The 22,130-nt window shown below is 38.8% G+C and overlaps 1 protein-coding gene across 2 annotated transcripts in view; it reads left to right on the top strand.

Moving 5' to 3' along the window:
* Positions 1-22,130, top strand: part of GPC5 (glypican 5) — a 1,292,689-nt gene that overhangs the window by 246,253 nt on the left and 1,024,306 nt on the right. For both annotated transcript variants that reach the window (XM_081082596.1, XM_081082595.1), the window contains exon 3: positions 5,589-6,283. In XM_081082596.1, the coding sequence (XP_080938722.1) occupies positions 5,589-6,283 (695 nt within the window). The remainder of the gene's footprint in view (positions 1-5,588; positions 6,284-22,130) is intronic.

The raw sequence follows: 22,130 nt of genomic DNA, 5'->3' as shown, positions 1-22,130 counted from the left end.
CAGCAGTCGGGGGAGGGATCAGGCCTAAACTGGCATTTTGACATCCCTGAAGGGTCCCAGATTGGAGAGGGTGCAGGCTGGGCTAAGGGATACCCCCCTCTCCCTAGTGCATGAATTTCGTGCACCGGGCCTCTAGTCTATATTATAAAAACCCAGTGGCCCTAACTCTTTAACAACCAAAGACCGGTGTGGGTGGGTGAGGCACGTGCAGGTGGGTGGGGCTGCGAGTGCAACAAGGTGCACATGGGTGGGCGGGGCCGTGTGATTTCATGCACTGGGCTTCTAGTTAATACATTATAATGAAACCTAAAATTTTAATGCATATGATATTAGGAAAAGATTTTAAAATTTTACTATAATATGTTTCCTAAATTTTTTCTTCAGTTTTTTATTTTGTTAAAAAAAGAATAACAATAAACCAGAGAAAAACTAGTGTGAAATGAAATAAAATCAGCATTGTTGAATTTTTTCATAAATTTATTTTTAATTATGAACTCAAAGGTAATCAATTTCAATTTTTGCCTTTAGTGCAGAGCAGCCTTCAAAAGAACTAATGATTTTTGGAATTACTATACCTATTTTTTTAATGGATACAACTAAATATTAAATATGTTCTCTTCAACATTGCTTTTACAAAGTAAATTAATTTGCAAACATTAGTTATAGCAATGGAAAAGATGAATTTCCTATATTCCTGAATAAATTAATGGGAGTGGAATTTAAAAAGAAACATTTTAATTTTTACTTTAAAAAATTGTGTTTAAGCATTATTTAGAGTTGGCAGAAGTCAGATTGGGTATTTGTCTTATTGCTTGGGGTAGCATGAACCTTTATTGCACCGAGAAACATGGCAGGTATCAATCACATACACCTATAGCCTGCACCTTAGCAAGCTTGGTGGGAAGCATGTAGGAATGTTTGTGATATATGGGTATTTTTTTAACCTAGTCTTATTTTATCTTACAAAAGAAAACTTGCAACCTATCTCCTCCCAGTTTATAGTCTCACAAAAGAGGAGGAAAACAAGCCTATGCTATTGATAATAAATAAGTTTAACAGTTTTATTTTAGTTCCAACCACAGAGGTTTAATTTGCTTTTCACACTCATTCTCATGGTTCCATGAAAGCTTTAGTACGAGCTGAGGTTTCAACTGTGGGGTCAGACTATCATGGTGGAATGCTTGTGGAACCCCTCTATAAAAGCAAAGAGAATATTTTATAGATATATGCAATTGCAATGCTTCAAAAACTGGCCAACTTGGGATTCTTAGGATATATCCCCAGATGTGGGATCACTTGGTCAAATAGCAGTTCCATTTTTAATTTTTTGATGAAACTCCATACTGTTTTCTATAGTGGCTGCACCAGTCTGCATTCCCACCAGAAGTGCATGAGGGTTCCTTTTTAACATCTTCACGAGCACTTTTTGTTTTTTTGATATATGAGTGACAGCCATTCTGGCAAGTATGAGGTGATATCTCATTGTCATTTTAATTTGCATTTCTCTGATGATTAGTGACTGAGTATTTCTTTCATTTGTCTCTAGGCCTTCTTTATGTCCTCTTTAGAGAAGTGTCCATTCAGGTCCTTGGCCAATTTTTTAAATGGATTATTTGTCTTCATTTTGTTGAGTTGTATGAATTCTTTATGTATTTTGGAAATTAACCCTTTATCAGATGTATCGTTGGCAAATATGTACTCCCATTGTGTAGGATCCCTTTTTATTTTGTTGATGGTTTCTTTTGCTGTGCAAAAACTTTTATTTTGATACAATCCCATTTGTGGCCAAGTCAAAATAATTCCACCCTCTTGTTTTTATAATTGTTTGTTAACTATAGATTCCTGGACCAGGGCAGGACTACTGAGTTAGAATCCACAGTACAGAGACCTGGCCATTGGTATTTTCCTTAGGCAGCCCAGATGGTCAGGCCAGTCAGGAAAACCTGGTGTTAATTCTCTCTCACTTGGCAGAGCAGCTAATCTCAGTTGAAGCCTTCAGTTACCATCCTATTTTCATCCTTTCACATTTTAATTGAGATTGAGAATGCAGTTTGTACTATAGTGGGCCCTGGAGATGCACAGGTAATGCATGAGCCCTGCCTGGTTAACAATCTAGAGTTCCTAGCACTCCAGTTTCATCAGAGTTGCAACAGCCTTTAAAAACTGTTGCCTTTGATTGCAAGGTAAAATCTCTCTCTTAGTCCCAGCTGCTGCAACAGAATATCATAAACTAGGTAGTTTTATAAACAAGACAAGTTTATATCTCAGAATTCTGGAGGGTGGGAAGTCCAAGATCAAGGTGCACATAGATTCATTATCTGGTGAGAGTCCCCTTTCTGGTTCATACACAGCTGTTTTCTCTTTGTGTCCTCACCTGTCAGAAAGGGTAAGGGAGAGCTCTGACACCTCTTTTATAAGGGCAATAATCCCATTCCTGAGGGCCCCACCCTGATCACCTAATCACCTCCCAAAAGTCCCACTTCCAAATACTATCACATTGGAGATTAGGCTTCGACATATGGATTTTAAGAGAACACAATAGCGTGTACCTTGATATATCACACTGAAGCCTGGAACCCAACCTGAATCAGTCTCAGAACAGAATTAGGGTACATGATATTGTATCTTATCTTATGAAAGCTTATTTTATGAAAGTGGCTAGCTTCTTTTAGGATACTATGGCAAATTCATGACACAGTTCCATTTCACCAGCTCTCCCTGCACCTCTGCTTTCTATTATTTATTTTATTTTACAATTTTTCATCTCTTTTTATAATATACTAGAGGCCCGGTGCACAAAACTTTGTGCACTCTGGGGGAGGGGGGTCCCTCAGCCCGGCCAGTCTCGGACCCCTCGGGAGATAACGACCTGCTGGCTTAGGCCTGCTCCCGGGTGGCAGAGGGCAGGCCCAATCCCTAGGTGCAGCCCCTGGTCGGGCTCAGAGCAGGGCCAATTGGGGAGTTGGGGCGCTGCCCCCTGTCACTCACAGACTAGGGCCAATAGGGGGTTGGGGCACTGCCCTCTATCACCCACAGAGCAGGGCCGATCAGGGGGTTGGGGCGCCGCCACTCCCACACTCCGGGCAGGGCCGGTGGGGAGGTTATGGCTCTACCCCATCACACACAGAGCAGGGCCCATGGGGGGGGGGGGGGGGTTGGAGCGCCACACCCTGTCACACACAGAGCCGCAGGGCGATCAGGGGGTTGAGGAGCTCCCCCCTATCAGGCACAGAGCAGGGCTGATTAGGGTGTTGGGGTGCCTTCCCTTGTCACAAACAGAGCAGGGCAGATAGGGAGGTTGTGGCCCCGCACCCTGTCACACACAGAGCAACAGGGCGATCAGGGAGTTTGGGCTCTGCCCTCTGTCACACTGATCCCGGTACTGGGAGGCCTCTCAGCTCTGCTGATCCCAGTGCTGGGAGGCCTCACGGCTCTGCTGATCCCGGTGCTGGGAGGCATGTTACCCTTTTACTATATAGGATAGAGGCCTGGTGCATGGGTGGGGGCTGGCTGGTTTGCCCTGAAGGGTGTCCTGGATCAGGGTGGGGGTCCCCACTGGGGTGCCTGGCCAGCCTGGGTGAGGGGCTGAGGGCTGTTTTCAGGCTGGCGGGTGACTGAAGCTCCCAATTGCTCCTTTTTTTCTTTTCTTTTTTTTTATTCTGGGCCAGATTTAGCTCTGGCTCCAGCTCTGAGGCCTCTGCTGCTGAAAGCAGGTATCTGGTTTGTTTGGGTTCTATAATCGAAACACTGTATCAACTCCAGCTCTGAGATCCTGGTGGGTTTAAAGCAGGTTTCTGGGGTTTTGTTTAGCTTCTATATTTGTAACAATGTTTCAAACTGCAAGCTCAGAGGCCGGCAAGGCAGTCGGGGAACGTTGGTTTCCTCCATCACTGAAGCAAGCAAGCCTCATGTTAGCTTCAAGCTGCCTGGCTGCCGGCCGCCATCTTGGCTGGCAGTTAATTTGCATATCTCACTGTTTAGCCAATGGGAAGGGTAGCGGTTGTACGCCAATTACCATGTTTCTCTTTTATTAGATAGGACTAGAAGCCCAGCATGTGAAATAGCGCAGCCCCATCCACCCACATCAGTCTTTGGTTGTCTCAGCATTAGGGCCACAAACCTTTTATAATATAGACTAGAGGTCTTGTGCACAAAATTTGTGCACAGGGTGGGGGTGTCCCTCAGCCCAGCCTGCACCCTCTCAAATCTGGGATCCCTAGAGGGATGTTCAGCAGGCCTAAATTGCCGTCGGACATCCCTCTCACAATCTGGGACTGCTGGTTCCCAACCGCTCACCTGCCTGCCTGCCTGATTGCCCCTAACTGCTTCTGCCTGCCAGTCTGATCTCCCACTGACCATTCCCCTGCTGGCCTGATTGTCCCTCACTGCCCTCCCCTGCCAGCCTGGTCACCCCTAACTACCCTCCCCTGCCAGCCCAGTCATCCCCCAACTGCCCTCCCCTGCTGGCCTGATTGCCCACAACTTCTCTCCCCTGCTGGCCATCTGTGACCACATGGGGTGGCCATCTTGTGTGAGGGCATGGCAGTCAATTTGCATATTACCTCTTTATTATATAGGATTCAATGGTTGGGTTACAGTTATTGTGTGGTCTTTTATGACCTAATGAAAAATAACTGAGATTGAAGTTATGGAAGATAATTTTATTGGTGTATTTTATAATTAATTACATATTATATTGATATGTATCATATTTAGGACAATTATAAAATGTAATTACCAGTGGTGGACTGCTACCTAAAGCTATCATTTTGAAGCATAACATCTACTTGCTGATTACTACAACCTCCCTTAATTTATGGATGAATTATTCTCTGTTCTTTCTGTAGCAAAATTTATTTGGAAGCATTACTTAGTAATAAAATAAAATGTCCCACAATAAAGTCTTTGAAGATAAGATGATTAAAAACAACAGAAGATAGTGGAGAAGGTGGTCATACAATTATTTATTTTCATCAATTAATACTGCCCACGACTTTCCCACTGTGTAAATAAGGTTTGACAATTTAGGGGTTTAATTATAAAAATTTTTACTTTCTTTTTAATTGGAACATGCTAGGAGGTCCAAGGATTGTCAGACTTTCCTTTGGGAACTTAGCCTCTCTTAGGAGTAACTAGTACATAATCTACTAGTTTTCATTCTGAGAAAAAAAATATAAAAATACGGTACATGTTGAATCAAGTAATTAATATCACTATATTTGATAAACCATGAACTCATGATCAAAAATTATTTTCTCAGTGATACCGTTTCCCTCTCATTATTGGCTTATGAATGACTAAGGCATAATATAATGTACATGTAAATTCTTTTTTATTTCTATTCTTTTTAAAAATGTGTTTGATTCTAGGAAAACATTTCTGTAAAACAAGTGTGCTGTGTGTAATGCTCACTGTTGACCAGACATCATCTTTCGGAAACTAAATTGGGTTTGTAGGCTGAGCGTTCTCATTTAGATCTTTCGGATAGTTTCAGTGCATTAAGCTCATTTACTGTCTGGAGCAGATGGACAAAGAGTTCTAAAATGAATACTAAGCTTTTCCATCCTTTGCCTCTGCTTTTGTTACAGAAACCCTTGAAACTCTCATCAGACAAGCAGAGAATTACACCAGCATACTTTTCTGCAACACCTACAGGAACATGGCCTTAGAGGCGGCTGCTTCAGTTCAGGAGTTCTTCACCGATGTGGGGCTCTATCTATTCGGTGCGGATGTTAATCCTGAAGAATTTGTGAACAGATTCTTTGACAGTCTTTTCCCTCTAGTCTACAATCATCTCATTAACCCTGCTGTGACCGACAGCTCCCTGGAGTACTCGGAATGCATCCGGATGGCTCGCCGGGACATTCGTCCATTTGGTAATATCCCCCAAAGAGTAATGGGGCAGATGGGGAGGTCGCTGCTGCCCAGCCGCACGTTTCTGCAGGCATTGAATCTGGGCATTGAAGTCATCAATACCACAGACCATCTGCTCTTCTCCAGGGAGTGTGGCCGAGCCCTCCTGAGGATGCAGTACTGCCCTCACTGCCAGGGCCTGACGCTCAGTAAACCGTGCATGGGGTACTGCCTCAACGTCGTGAGAGGCTGCTTGGCGCACATGGCGGAGCTGAATCCACACTGGCATGCGTACATCCGGTCCTTGGAAGAGCTGTCAGATGCCATGCATGGAACGTATGACATTGAACACGTGCTCCTGAACTTCCACTTGCTTGTGAATGATGCTGTGACGCAGGCCCACCTGGACGGACAGAAATTATCGGAACAGGTAGGCAGCCACTCCATATTAGCTGGCTGATCTTTTAGAACTCAGAGATTAGCCTAATACATAAAGTGTGTTGATTTTAAGCACATGATAATGTACTTTAAAATCCTGGCAGCCTCACAAGATTCACTTTGTTCTTCCCCTCTCCTGAGGCCAGCCCTGAGCAAACCTCGGTGAAGAGGGTTACTTTAGTTTCTCAAATGATTACAATCATCACTGTGCTTGTGTTTTACAAATAAGTTTCACACAAAACTCTTGTCATATGAAAGTCCAAGGTGGACTTACGAAGAACAGACTTTTCTTTTAAGTAAATAGTTTGATTTCATATCATAAATAGTCCTGTGACTATCCTGATAAAAATAAATTATTACAAAAACAGTTGTAGATTCTTTTCTAAATGAAACAACTTGAGATTTGCTTTTTAACTTACGGTGACAGAAGAAGGAGAAACTGACTTTAAATTCCTTGGAAATTGACTCGTTAATATTTATTTCTGCCAACCCTAAAGTGATTTATAAGCTATTTATCAAGCTTTGATAGGCAGTCACACATCAGTGAATTTAACAAATTCAAAATAAATTACTGGAAAGCCAGCAAATAATGACTTTCTCACATTCCCAAAGCAATCTCTGAGATCTAGTACTTCCAAGTCTAATCTCAGTAAATACATATTTTCACTTTAAGGAATCCGTAGAGGTACCTGATATATTTCTGTCGGATGAATTTCAACTAGAAAAAAATGTTCTCAATTTCTTGAGAAAATCAAATGTATCTTCTGTTTAAACCATTAGAGAAAGACATGCCTGATGAGATCCAAATCCTTCATCTTTTTTTGGAAATTTGCCTCCTGCAAATGTGGATTGTGGGCGGGGAGGGGAGTTTTATCTGATGACCTCTCCTGAGACTGAAATGATTGGCAATGATTGGCAGTGGTCAGGGCCAAATCAAGACCCATGAACCTCATGAGAGATGTCTAAACGTTATGAGGGACACATTAAATAACAAGCTTGCATTGTTTTTGAATAAATGTTTTATAAGACTTGGAAAACATTATATGACTAATTTGTGATTTTATCTTGCTGAGAAATACTGTAATATTAATTGCTTGATAATAATTACCGATAATCATAATTCTTTCTGCCTAATTTCCTGCGGGAGAGAATTTGTTAAATATCTATGAAAGTGTGAAGGCTTATAAAGGGGAATCTGGACCAATATCTCCCAGAATAGTGACCCATCAGGTTTGTGGACAGCTATCATTGGAAGGTTCATCTTTATGGTGAATGACTATCTGCACCCTAAACTGTCATGTGTGGTGCTCTAGAATGTAATGCTTTGAAGAAGGGGAATTAGTCTTAGCCATCTTGGACTTCAGATATATGAAAACAATTATTCTGCCACTTGGCCTTATATCTTCTATCTAGACTATTCACTCCTATTTTATTCAATTCTTCGATATATGCTTTCTTTGTAAAGTAACTAATTGAACCACATAGCTCTGTCTTGCTCTCCTGGAAGACCTGCTGATTCAGGATGGAGTCAGCAGATTGGAGGGATCATGGGGGTTGACACACAGTGGATACTAGGCCTGGATATTTTCATTCCCTCACCACTGCAGCCTGATGTTCTTCTCTCAGTCTGGTGTCTGGAAGATACCTGGTTGTGGCCTCAGGTCTGTGCCAAATGCACTATTTTTTAAAATAAGGAATGGGAGGATAGTTTTCAGAAACTAAGTTATTTCTCAATTTTTGTGTTATGTATGCATTTGCTTTAAGTTATTGAGGTTTCTCTGAGCTAAGAGATCTATTATCTCCATAACATGAGCTTTTGTGTCCTGGGACTAAGAAAGATTTAATAATACCTAGTGATTCTTTTAAAATTTCCTGAAATAATTTTGATTGAATTTTATAATATGTAGCTGTTTGTATGCATTACTGATATGGTTTGAAATAATTCTCCACCTTGAATGGGGCAAATTTTCTCTAAATTGGATAATTTTTTTTCTTGATGAAGTTCAATGATATTTCTGTTGGAGATTTTGATCTCCCTTTCTACCTGGGTGTGTTCTGAATGCAACAAAGCTTTCTTGGTTGGAAACTTTTCAAATGATTTCTAAGTGCACTGATTTTAGCTTCTGTAGTTTGTTTTGGTATATGTGCTGTCTTTTTTTTTTTTCTTCAACAGTTTGTAAATTGATATTTAATTTATTTGCATAAATCAAAAATCCTTTAGATTCATCTATTAAGAGGTCTCTATTTCTGACACCTTCGATTGTCCAGTTCCATATTTCCACAATCCATGTTGTTTTCCCCAGGAATAGCAGCCCAATGTCTCATTTATAGCAGGTGTTCACCTACAGGTTTGATCTCTCTACTGTTAGGAACTCACTGTCCAGGCAGGATTCTGATTTTTATTTTTCTCTTCAGTAGTTTTTCACACCCTTATCTTCCATTTTTAAGATTCACATGAAAGCAGCTTTATGCTTCTCTGAAGAATGGAATTGTCCTCCACAGCTTGTCAATGCTGTCCGAAGCAGTTCTCCAAGTTTCTGATGGTTTTTGAAGGATATTTTGGTTGCTACTTGATGTTGAATTTGTTGGATAAGTCTTCTAAGGAGTTAATCTTGCTTGTAATGTCAGCAATCAGCTAAACTTTTGTATAGTTAGAATTTTTTTTCTTTTCAAGCTTTCTATAAGTCCAATTAATAAATTATAGCTCTTCAGTTCTTTATTCACAGTCTTCACATTTACTTACAGTAAGTTCTCAATTTTGGCTTCAGTATAGTTTATTTAAGGTCTCTAACCTGTCTTAAAAAAGTGGCAAAACTTCTCAACAATTTTATGTTTTTTAAAAATATATTTTTTATTGATTTTTATAGAGAGGAAGGGAGAGTGAAATGATGAGAGATAAACATAGATTGGCTGCCTCCTGAATGCCCTCCACTAGGGATCGAGCCCACATGCAGGCATGTGCCCTACCAGGGAATTTAACTATGACCTCCTGGTTCATGGGCCAATTCTCAACCACCAAGCCACACTGGCTGGGCATCAATGTGATGTTTTTCACCTAGAGGGACAAATGCTCCAGAGGCTAGTTCTTTGTCTCTTCTCACGAACAACGTAAACTGATGAACAAAAACAGATCCAGAGACAGAGAAGCATTGATCAGACCATCAAACCTCAGAGGGAAGGTAGGGGAGGGTGGGGGTAAGGGGAGAGATCAACCAAAGGACTTGTATGCATGCATATAAGCATAACCAATGGACACAGACACCGAGTGGCGGGGCGAGGGCATGAGTGGGAGGGCAATGGGGGAATAAGGACACATATGTAATACCTTAATCATTAAAGAAAAAAATATATATATAACAAGAAAACAAAAAAAAAATTATTCACACAAAAAATTGTTTTTAAATGAAAATCAGTTGAGCTTGCCCTTACCTTTGTCCTGCCTTTCAACAAACTCTCAAAAGGTCTCAGGTATACCATTTTAGAGTTTATCTTCTCTTCTTTGGCCTTCTTTAGCCACAATGTTAAGTATATAAGAAGTCTATATTTGTTACTTAATCCATTCTCTTAAAACTTTCGGCCATTAGCATTCATCAAAAGACTATTGTTGCCTGGTCAGCTTGGCTCCGTGGTCGAATGTTGATCTATGAACCAGGAGGTCATGGTTTGATTCCCAGTCAGGGAGCATGTCCAGGTTGTGGGCTCAATCCCCAGTGTGGGGTGTGCAAGAGGCAGCTGATCAATGGTTCTCTCTCATCATTGATGTTTCTATCGCTCTCTTCCTCTCCCTTCCTCGCTGAAGTCAATAAAAATATATTTTTAAAAAAGTTTTTAAACACAAAATCTCTCACTCTGATTATAAAAACCACCATCTTTCACAGCGTTCCTTTGGGAGCTAGGCCTGGGCTAAACTCCCTTGGCACAACCCTCGGTGATGGGCACGGAGCTGCCAGAATCAGCATTACACAGAGCATCATGGCTCCATGGATGGCTCACCTCATTTGCCATGACTCTATGGCCATCACAGGCCACGTAGCTTTGCACAGATAATTCTTCCCAGAACCTCTCCAGTGCAGAGCACACCTCAGTGCAGGTGATAGGAATGACAAGACAAACAGAGCCTCTCAACCTTCCCCACATCTTGCTCCACAAAGTCAATAGTCATGGCTCATCACCAGTGGCTTTTCCTGACTACCCCAAGAATAAGCAGGGAAATGTCTTTCCACATCTAATTTTTGTTATTTGGGAAGTTCCTTAATGGACATTTGGAATCCCCAACACTGGCCACTGATCCTCACCTGAGGATATTTTTCCTACTGATTTTTAGAAAGAGTGGAAGAGAGGGAGGGGGTAGAGAGAGAGAGAGAGAGAGGGAGAGAGAGAGAGAGAGAGAGAGAGAGAGAGAGAGAGAGAGATCAATTTGAGAGAGGCAGATTGATTGGTTGCCTCCCTGCTTCCTGTCTCCCACATGGGCCTGGACTGGGCCAGGGATTGAACCTGCAACCCAGTTATTTATGCTTGACTGGGATCTAACCACAGAGTTTCTTCAATTCACAGACCAGCACTCTAACCACTGAGCAGGGCTGGCCAGGGTTGATCCATTTTTTCTTCAATAAGCTTTCCATTTTGTGGCCTTGGAGACCTAAACTAGCCCACAGTGATCAGAATAGACTGACTCTTAGTATCCCCTTGGTTTGTGTCTAGCTGACCTTGAATGTGTGTGGGAAGGGCAAGAGGCAGTGTAATAAGCCTTGGGTAGGGTTTCTGCTCACTTCTATAATTTCACATTTGTCAACTAAGGGAGAATTTTCAAAGTCTTCACGATTCAAGAATGTTCATTCTAACCATGAGATCTTCCACTCCATTCACATTTTTCCCCTTAGACTGTGCTCACAAGGCCTGCATGGACCACAAGGGCTGACATTAACTCTTCAGCAGCTACGCTTTGAAATAGGTAGAGCCTCCAACTTTTTTTTTCTTTATTGATTAAGGTATTACATATGTGTCCTTATCCCCCCATTGCCCTCCCACCCCATCCCCACTCATGCCCTCACCCCCCGGTGTCTGTGTCCATTGGTTAGACTTATATGCATGCATACAAGTCCTTTGGTTGATCTCTACCCCTTACCCCCACCCTCCTCTACCTTTCTTCTTGGTTTGACGGCCTGATCAATGCTTCTCTGTCTCTGGATCTGTTTTTGTTCATTAGTTTATGTTGTTCATTATATTCCACAAATGAGTGAGATCATGTGATATTTATCTTTCTCTGACTGGCTTATTTTGCAGAACCTCCAACTTTTAAAAATGGAGGCTTGCTCATTTCTTATTCCGTTTTCAGCTACTCTCTGTGTTTATTTGGAGACTAGAATAAGCAGATGAGACACTCTTGCAATTGGTGCTGCAATTGCTGCAACATTACCCAAGGGAAATGTAAGTCATGATAGAAATAGAAACCCAGGAAGGGTGCATGTTAGGATGGGAGAGGGCCAGTATTAATATATGGACTCAACTCTTCAGTGACCTTTGAGCTCTTTTTCTCTGTACCCTATGGATAGTCTGATTTGAAGAAGGTACCACCTCATTCCATCAACCAATAATAGGTGCTTGATGCTGGATATCACAGTAGAGAAGGAGATGCCCATTTCAAGGTGACCTCCAGGATTTTAAATTAAATTAAATGTTTCAATTACAGTTTACATTCAATATTATTTTTAGTAGTTTCAGGTACACAGCATAGTGGTTAGATAATTATACATGTTACATAGTGATTCCCCTCATATTTCAAGTACCCACCTGGCACTATATACATAGTTATTATAATAGTGACTATTTTCTCTATGTTGTACTTTATATCCCTTATTATTTTGTAATTAACAATTTGTACTTGTACTTCTTAACCTTTTCCTTTTTTACCCAACCATCTAATCCCTTACCCTCTTGACAACCATCAGCATGGACCTCGAGGATATTATGCTAGTGAAATAAGTTAAGGTGACCTCCAGGTTTTGATCTAGGGATAAGAAACCTTTATCCTCCAACTGGATAGAGAAGGGCTCACACAATAATTTATCATTGTGCTAAAAATTATGTAGATATAACTTCCCTCAATAAAGTAGTAAGTACTGAGGAAATTATCCAAAGAATTAAAAAAAGGTAAAACATTACTCTTTCAATGATTTAATAGAGGAAACCACCTGAGTTATCTCTCAGTATATGTGTTTTTTTTTCTTCTTTTTTATTTATTGTACTTACTATAAGGGCTATATGATGTTTTGTAAAGTTAGATGTTAATTTACAAGTAATTTTTGTCCTATTGAATTAATTTTGTCTGACTGAGAAAACAGCAAAGTTACCATTTTACCTAAAAATATTTTTTATTTTACATCAAACATTGGAATAATATTCCAGTGTTCCTTTTTTACTGACTATAATGCTAATCTCTGGTATTCACCTTTCAAATGGCCTCATTGTTCTGCTTATTCCCTCATTGAATTGTACAAATTGAACAAATCTTTCACAGCTGCTCATTATAGATTAGTTTCAGAGTCATATTTATTATTATTTTTTTGAAAATTATACTTTGACCTAATACATTGAGGGGAAAAAAGGCACTAGAGAAATTATTGCTCTAATGGATAGCATTTTTTGTTAGGAAGTGGCAGAAACTCAAATTCATTTAAACTCTTCTAAGGAAGGGGGCGACTATTAGACCATATAACTAAAAAGGCAAATGGGCCCTTGGCAGTGTGGCTCAGTTGGTTGGGCATCATCCTGTGGACAGAAAGGTTGCCGGTTTGATTCCTTGTCAGGGCACATGCCTGGGTTGTGGGCTCCATCCAACTTGATCACCAGTGGGAGGCATATTGAAGGTAGCCGTTTTGGTGTTTCACTCTCACATTGATGTTTCTCGATCTTATATTGATGTTCCTCTCTTTCCCTCTCACTTATGCTCTCTAAAAATTCAATTAAAGTATTAAAAAATAAAAATAAATAAATCAATCAAGTGGTACAGATAACTGAATGTCTGACCTGACCTAATTCTTCATAAATGTTATCAGGATTCTTTTTTTAAAAAATATATTTTATTGAGTTTTTACAGAGAGGAAGGGAGAGGGATAGAGAATTAGAAACATTGATGGGAGAGAAACATTGATCAGCTGCCTCCTGCACACCTCCTACTGGGGATGTGCCTGCAACCAAGGTACATGCCCTTGACTGGAATCGAACCTGAAACTTTTCAGTACACAGGCCGATGCTCTATCCACTGAGCCAAACCAGTTAGGGCTTTATCAGGATTCTTGATTCTTCTTTACTTCTCAGTGAAGCTTTTGTCTATGTTGGTTTGTTTCTGAGGCAGGCTGTCACCAAGTGGCAACAAGCAAATAAAACATCTAAACTCATCATCTTCCAGTTTAGCAAATCAAAATAGGATTTATTTTCATTACTCACAATGCCCTAAGCTCTAGCTCATTTCTCTGGTTTGGGGCCTTCTCTTCACCCTGGGGCATCTGTAGGCTCTATGATCACTCTTGGGTCGTATTCCCACCCTGGAGCCAGGAGTGGGGTCAACTGACCTAAATATGTCAACAGAGAAGTAGACGGCTGTTCTCAGAGGATGAATACAGGGCAACAACAAAAACAGAAAACATAAAGAAATATTAAACAAACAAGAAATGAAGAAATATACTTTATATTAATATACTTTTTTCTCTGTACTCTATGGAATGAGGAGAAAGCCCACATCTGCCTCCGTGGTTCAGGGTTCAGGGCAGAGTATGTGGAAACATCGAGGACTTTGGAATTTGGCCGTTTGTAGTAAGGGGCTTCAGCCCTGGGTATTCCTGCATAAAGGACCTTTCCCCTCCGAAAGGGTTTTGGTGCCAAAGTTCTGGTCATGTCTCAGGCTTTTGGTTTCATGAGAAGGGTGAGTCTTTAGTTTCAGGTGCAGTTGGAGGTCAAAGTTCTCTCTTCTGAAAACACTCCAGATGCATGAATTGCAGGGTTGGTCTGTTGTCTCTGAACAACTGGATCCCATTGGAAACTGGAAAGGACCAGTTTGAGCTGATTCTGTAGTGACAAATACACAAATTAAAAATAAAACATAATAGAAATAGAAAACTGAAAAATGTTAACAGTATTCTATAATTCCAAGAACACAATGAAATTACTGGAAGCATTTGCTTTAAAATCAGAAATAAGACACTCCTGCCAGGGATTCCACTCTCCAAGCTCAAGTTTACATGGAGGCACTAATTAATACAATTAGATAACACATCAACAAAAAGTAACCCAATGAAAATGGGCAAAGGATTAAATAGACATTCTTCAAAGAGGTGTACAAATAGCTACTAAAACATATGAAAAGATGTTCTCCATCATTAGTCACTAGAAAAGATTTTCTATATCATTAGTCATGCAAATCAAAATCCCAAGACAGTAGGATACCACTTCACACCACCTAGGATGGTTACAATATAAAAAAAAAAAAAAATTGAAAATAACAAGCCTTGCTGAGGCTGTAGATACATTTGAACATTCATGAATTGCTGAAGGGATTGTAAAATGTTGCAGCCATTTGGAAAACAGTTTGGTAATTCCACATAAAGTTAAATATAGAGTTACCATATGAACAGTGATTCCAGACCAAGTTATATATCCAAGATAATTTAAAACAAAAAAACGTATAAATATTCATCGCAGCTTTATTTATAATAGCCAAAAAGTAGAAATGACCTGTGTTCCTCAACTGATGGATGGATAAATGAAATCATTTTTAGCCAAACAATGGAATATTATTGGGCAATAAAACAGGAATGAGTTACTGATACATGCTACAATATGTTTGGAACTTGCAAACATTATGGTATGTTGAAAAAGTCATAAAAGACCACATATTATACAATTCTGTTCACATGAAATGTCCAGAATAGCAAATCCATTGAGACAGAAAGCACATTAGTGGTTATCAGGAGACTGGGGCATGGGGGAATGTGGAAATTCCTGCTAATGCCTATAGGATTATTTTTGTGAAGGGAAGTGATAAAAATATTGTAAAATTGCATAGTGTTGAGGGTTATACATTTCTCTCAACATAGCACCATTCACTAAACTTCACATTTCAAAAGAGTGAATTTGATGGTACATGAATTGTATAACAATAAAGCTGTTATAAGAAGTTATAATGTATAATTTTGAAAATTGACTCATACAAATGGTAAGCCAGTATATTCCAGTGAATCATTTTCATTTATCGCTTTATTCTTTAGTTGACATATGCTTCTTGAGGCTTTGGGAACTCAAAGAGACAATGTGTCTTCTCATTGTCATCCAAAGGACACACTAAAAATGTCTTTAGAGATATTTTATCATCAGTGCTGCAACTTCTTTCAGAGACAGATTTGCCACTTGTATTAAAAGTGTTGTTTTCCTCACAGATAGTAAATTTTTACACCTTGAAAAACCGTTTTGCTCATTCACGACATTTCCAGGTCAGATGAAAATGAATAGGAAGATAATCTCATTTATATATCAAACATTTAATAAAATTGTATTGAGTGCTTGCAGTGTACCAGGCTAGACATTGTGTATATCCAACTGGGTATGCAGCTGGGGCATTGGAATTTACAATAGGCTAACTCACTTTTCATAACCATTTTAGCACGTCTAGTCTATTCTCCAGAAGTCAGAATAATCTTTCTGGGCTATAAAATAGATTATGCTTATAAAGTTACTATTATGCAATAGCGACTTCCTATTGGCCTTAGAATAAAATCTAAACACCTTTATATTAACCTTTAGAGCTTTGCATTTCTCGTCTTTACTACTCACACTACTTTGAATAATTATTTGCTCTAGTTGTTCTGGAGTTCTCTTGATTCCATTAGCATGTGGTCCTCTCTCTTAATTCTTGTCAGTTACATTTTTCTGGAACTAAGCTTCAACTATGTTGTCCCCCCCCTCCTCCCTCCCCTCCCGCCCCCTCCCCGCCCCCCCCCCCCCCCCGCCCCGCAAACCTTAAACCTTATCTAGACAATTCCAATGCCGCTCTTCATTTTGGTCTCATCTTAAATACTACTCACTCAGGGAAGCATTCCCTGGCCTCTGTAGGGAAGGTGAGCTAACTTTGTTATATATGCCAGTAACATTACACCTTTTCCTTTATAGCATCTTGCATACACACAATTATTTGATTATTTGTTTATATTTTACATAGAATTGTATGTGCCAGAGGGCCGAGACCATCCATTGTGTTCATCATGGTATACCTAGAGTCTAACAAATTGTCTTGATGGACATATGAGTTCCTCCATGAGTCTACAGTAAATCTGGCCTTTTGACTGCATTTCCTAGACTATTGAATTGTCTTCACATTGACTTCTCTGTTCCACCTTGGACTTATTTGTGTCTAAATTCCTTGTCATGGTGTCTAAGGTCCTCTGTGCTGTGATACCATTAGATTTCACTTATCCACATTATTTCCCTTTTCCTGACCCATCCTTCCTTACATTCATATTTCAGATTAAAGTACTTCACCCTTTCCCTTCAACTCCATGGGAACCTGAATATTCTTCCACAATATGTACCTCACTCAAAAAACTGGAAGCTTGTCTAGGAATTTACGGGATCTTTTTCATGTCTTTATAATCCCAGTGCCTAATAAAGTATCTGGAAATGTTTGTTGAACTGAAATGACTTCCTAACTTCACAGTAGAAACTTCTTGATTAATACATGGAATTGGATTTAATTTCGGGCATTTACAATTTTTCATTGAATCTTAAATTACTAAGATTTCATATCTCCATGAGAGCACAGCAAGACAATTGTGATAATCTGTGAGTCTCTTAATGAATGGACAAAATGCTTCCATTTCAACTTTTATGTAGATAAATACCCTGGCAATATTAATATTACATCTACATTTATCTTAAGCCCAATCAAAAATCCCATTTATCAAATGTGATTATTAGAAATAAAGGCAGAACAAAAATAATAAACATTGAAAACAAATCTTGGTACATTTGCATATAACTTACATAATTTGGGGTATGGTCCTGCACAGAGATCAAAGTTGCCTTAATTTCATAGGTGATATTTTAACGGAACTTTGAATGATGATAACATTGAGGCAAGAAGAAGAGTACATTTTTTTTTTTAAAGTACAGGGCAACTTTAAATACTATGAGTAACACAGTTTAGTTAAAGCCCATAGTGTTTGAAGGGGAGTGCTGGGAAATGTCAAGATTCAGCTGTAAATTCCCATGAAATGCTTGCTTGTGCTCATTAGGGAATGGGAGGAGCCAAGAAGGCTTTGGATTAGAGAAGCAGTGTGGTGGGAACTGTGCTTTAGGAAGGTCAGTCTGGGATGGGGAGGGAGAGGACTAGAGTTGGGAGAGTGTTGGAAGGAATGTCAAGAAGGAAGCTCTTGCATCTTTCCAAGGAAGAGCTGATGAAAGCTCACTCTAGGGCAGTGATGGCGAGCCTATGACACGCGTGTCAAAGGTGACAGGCGAACTCATTTTTTTTGGTTGATTTTTCTTTGTTAAATGGCATTTAAATATATAAAATAAATATCAAAAATATGTCTTTGTTTTACTATGGTTGCAAATATCAAAAAATTTTTATATGTGACACGGCACCAGAGTTAAGTTAGGGTTTTCACCAGAGTTAAGTTATGATGCCGAACTCAAAAGGTTCGCCATCACTGCTAGGGCGATAGGAATGTCCGTGAGTGGAGGGGAGAAGTAAAACATGAATGCTTGGGACCTGATGAAAGAATAGCTTTGTTTTGAACTTTTTAAACCTCTAGCTGATGCCATTTCTGGTACATCTTTAGACATTTTCAGCTTTGAAAAAAGTGGCGAAAATGTGGCCATATTCATTTGTTCTTTTAAATTTTTATCTAATTATTCCCTTGAAAAGTATTTACTTTTACAAGTAGGATTCTTATTCCCTCAATAATGAAATGGTCAAGTTTTGTGTCTCTAGGGGTATTATTTAGCCTTTCAATGGCCCCTATTCTTTTTTTAAAAAAATATATTTTTATTGATTTTAGACAGGAAGTGAGAAGGAGCGGGAGAGAGAAACATTAATGATAAGAGAGAATCATTGATTGGCTGCTTTCTGCATGTCCCACCCTGGGGATCAAACTGCAAACCAGGCTTGTGCCTTGACCAGAATTGAACCATGACCTCCTGGTTCCTAGGTCGATGCTCAACCACTGAGCCACCCCTGCTGAGAATGACCCCTATTCTTAAACTTGATTTCAAGTTGCTTCTCTTTCCTTCCCTGTGGTTTTGCACCACCTGAATATGGAGTTGTACTGGCTGGGTGGCCCTTCTCTTTTTGTAACAGAACCCTGTAGTTCATAGAATATTATACTGTCTAACTCCCGGGGTTTAAAATATCATAAAGCTCAATGATCACATAAGGAAAAATGAATTCCATCCCCCTAGAGACCATATTGAAAAACATAATTGAATCAAAGTTTGCTTAGTATAACCAAGTTAATATCTATTGTTTAGAATTCTATTCCATCCCCATCCCATCAGCCCCATCAGCCTCAAGGTAGGATTCCTTTTTTTTTTTTTTTTTTTCCTTTTTACCAATGATTCAGAGTTTGTCTAAAAACCTTCTCTGTTGCCTCTGGTTCCAAGTGATTTTTCTGCAGGCTCCTATGCAACTTACTGCTTATAATATTTTTTGACACATAGCTTACTCCCTACAGAGACATTGCTTATACTGTGTTCAAGTTAACTTTATCAATTTATTTTTGTCATTGGAAATCTTCCCTATCTAACTAGGTTATAAAATCCTTCAAGACAAGAAATAATAGACTTGGCAAGTGTGTTCTAATTCTAGATTTTATTGCCCGTATCAATAAAAATTTCTTTATAGAGAAACTTCTTTAAAGAGAAAAAAAAATATGTATATAGCGATTTTTACAAAATTCCCACTGCTGCACTAAGTATGTCTATTTTTCCAAAGTCAAAAGATGAACAGAGCTTATAAATATTTGCTTAAAGCTCATCACCAGTACTTGCACCATCTCTGAAATATGCATTTCACACTTCCTACCATTCCAGCTTACTTATTCTTATATTTCTTATCCAAAAGTTATTTTATATTATGGAAATTTTCCACATATTTACTCTCTTCCCTTATTTCTCTCCTTACCAGGATCTAGCTTCTGCAATGCATGTGAACGTAATTCTCATTAGCCATGGATAATTGCAGAAGTTCGGGTTATTTATTTAAATGACATCTCCATGGTGGCACTCACACACCTTGAAAAATATCTCACTTATTTTATAATAGAACCCTCTTGGATCAAATGATGTGAAACAGGATCTCTGCCATTAAACATGCAATTGTGTTGTAATAGCTACTGTCATAAAACAAAACAAAACTGACTTGACTCCATGCCTTCTCTAGGTTCTACCTCATAAATTTGCTCTCCTTTACTACAAAACTCTGTGGAAGATTTGTGTATTTTCAGTCCTTGCTTTCTTACTTCTTTTTATCTCATGTACTTCCACCAATCACCGTGCTTTGTGCCATCCTTCTCCACATAAACTACACTTTCACAAGTCTTATTTCTCGTAAGATAATTTTTATCCTATTTTACATGACTGTCAGTCACTTTGGACATATTTGATCATTTCCCCTTTTTAAAAAACACCATCTTCATTCGTATTTTGAGATAGTTCACTCTCGTAAGGTTCCTCTTCTCTGAAAACTCCTTCACAGAATCTTTTTCAACTTCTTTTTGACTCCACTTGTAAATGTTGGAGTGACCATCTATCAGTCTTCAGCTCTCTCCTCCACCTGCACCCATTTCCAAGTACATGTTGACAACCACATTTATGTATCTTGCCTGGCCTCACCCTTGATCTTCAGCTCATATAACTTCTAGCCTACTGGATAGCTTTTTTTGCATTACTCATAGTCATACTCATAAAAGCCAAACATTTCCAAAGAGACTTTTATTTTTCTTCCCAAATTCATTCTTCTCTATCTCACGTAATGACACTTGTTATTTACCCAGATGCTTCAGCCTAAAATTACCAGAAGTCATTCCTGAATTCACTGGTTCTCTCAATTGTTACATTTAATCCATCCTCAAAAACTGCTCATTCCACCCATTATAGTCAGTTATCTATTTTTAACTGAATAACATTCTTTAAGACAGGGGTTATCAACCTGTGGGTCGTGACCCCTTGGGGGTTGAACAACCCTTTCACAGGGTTTGCCTAAGACCATCGGAAAACACATATATAATTACATATTGTTTTTGTGATTAATCACTATGCTTTAATTATGTTCAATTTGTAACAATGAAATTGGGGGTCACCACAACATGAGGAACTGTATTAAAGAGTCGCGGCATTAGGAAGGTTGAAAACCACTGCTTTAAGACATAATATATTTAATCTTCTATTTTTAGTTTCCCCTGATATATATATATATATATATATATATATATATATATATATATACATATATATATATATATATATATATATATATATATATATAATCAGTGGGTTCATTGCATTCCCATATCTTAGAATCATGTCCTTCAAATAACAGGTGCTCAATTTATTGATTGAAATTGCTATCTGTAGTTAAAAACAAGGACTAAAATACACATTTTGACTTTTAGTCTTGGGAACTTTCTAAACTAATGTGGAAATAATTGAAAATAAGGAAGATAAGAAGGAAGGAAAAAAAGTAAAAGGATGGAGGGAAGGAGGGAAACGGGGGAGGGAAGAAAGAAGTAAGAAAGGGAAGAGCAGAAAGAGAAATATGAGAAATAATTGATTACCTTGGTCAATTTTTAGTCTCTCCCTACTCTTGACTATAAAACAACTCAGAATAAACTAGTTCACAATTCTGGGCTGCTTTTCCTTTTCTCATTTGATCACATTGGCACTGCAACACCAGTCTAGTAGTTTTACATTAAAAAGTGGATTTTTATGAATATTCCATAGAGCTAAACATTTTTCACTTCAGCCTTCAAGTTGGCTTTTTCTCTAGGAGTCCCAAGCGAAATGATTTAAATGGATCCGCATTAAGTTTAATTAATGATTGTGAATAGGATTGAAATGCAGAAGCTCCCTCTGGTGGTTTAATTTGCAGGTGTGCAAGAATGGTGATGCAGAATCAAGCTCTTGCTCTCTGTGGGCCAAATACAAGATTGTAGAACTATTTCTGCTTCTCCCCATCCTCCTTTTCTCCTCCTCTTCTTCTCCTTTAATTTTAAATATAAAATGAATTAGAGTGGCAACCCTTATGAAGATAGCTACAGAAATGCAGATGCAGATGCAACTTCTGGAAAATGAAAAGGAAAGACAAAGAGAAACCTGTCTCCCAAAGCCAGACATTCTGTGGCTCCTAGCAAACACTTTAAAAATTTTTCATCTTTATTGTTGAAGGTATTACTGATGCCTCCCCTTATTTTAGTTGCTTTCTCAAGTAAACACTTTTTAAAAAGTTTATTTACTCTTTGCTAATTATAGCATAAACATATCTCTAGCCCTTGTAAAGTGGAGACAGTAGGTATTTTCTTTCCTATGTAACTTTAACATTGTTTTATTTGCTTTATCCCCAGGAACTGGGCACCTTGTACAAATTTAGAATTCTCTTATGGATAAGTTATATTTAAAGGAAGTGCTTCATAGAACCTTAATAATTTATAACCTATTATAATATTCCTGTTGCAACACAAGAATGTTCTAGTGTTTTAAAAGCAGTGTTATGGTTATCACTGCTATATTTTTCCCATAGCTGGCTTATGGAATTATCTGTACCTTGAACTTATAAGTAGCATATATTTTATTTG

Source organism: Myotis nattereri (genome assembly GCF_964212035.1).
Source record: "Myotis nattereri genome assembly, chromosome: 2".
Classification (NCBI taxonomy): Eukaryota; Metazoa; Chordata; class Mammalia; order Chiroptera; family Vespertilionidae; genus Myotis; species Myotis nattereri.
Note: the sequence above shows the minus strand (reverse complement) of the source record. Positions and strands in the feature narration are given on the sequence as shown.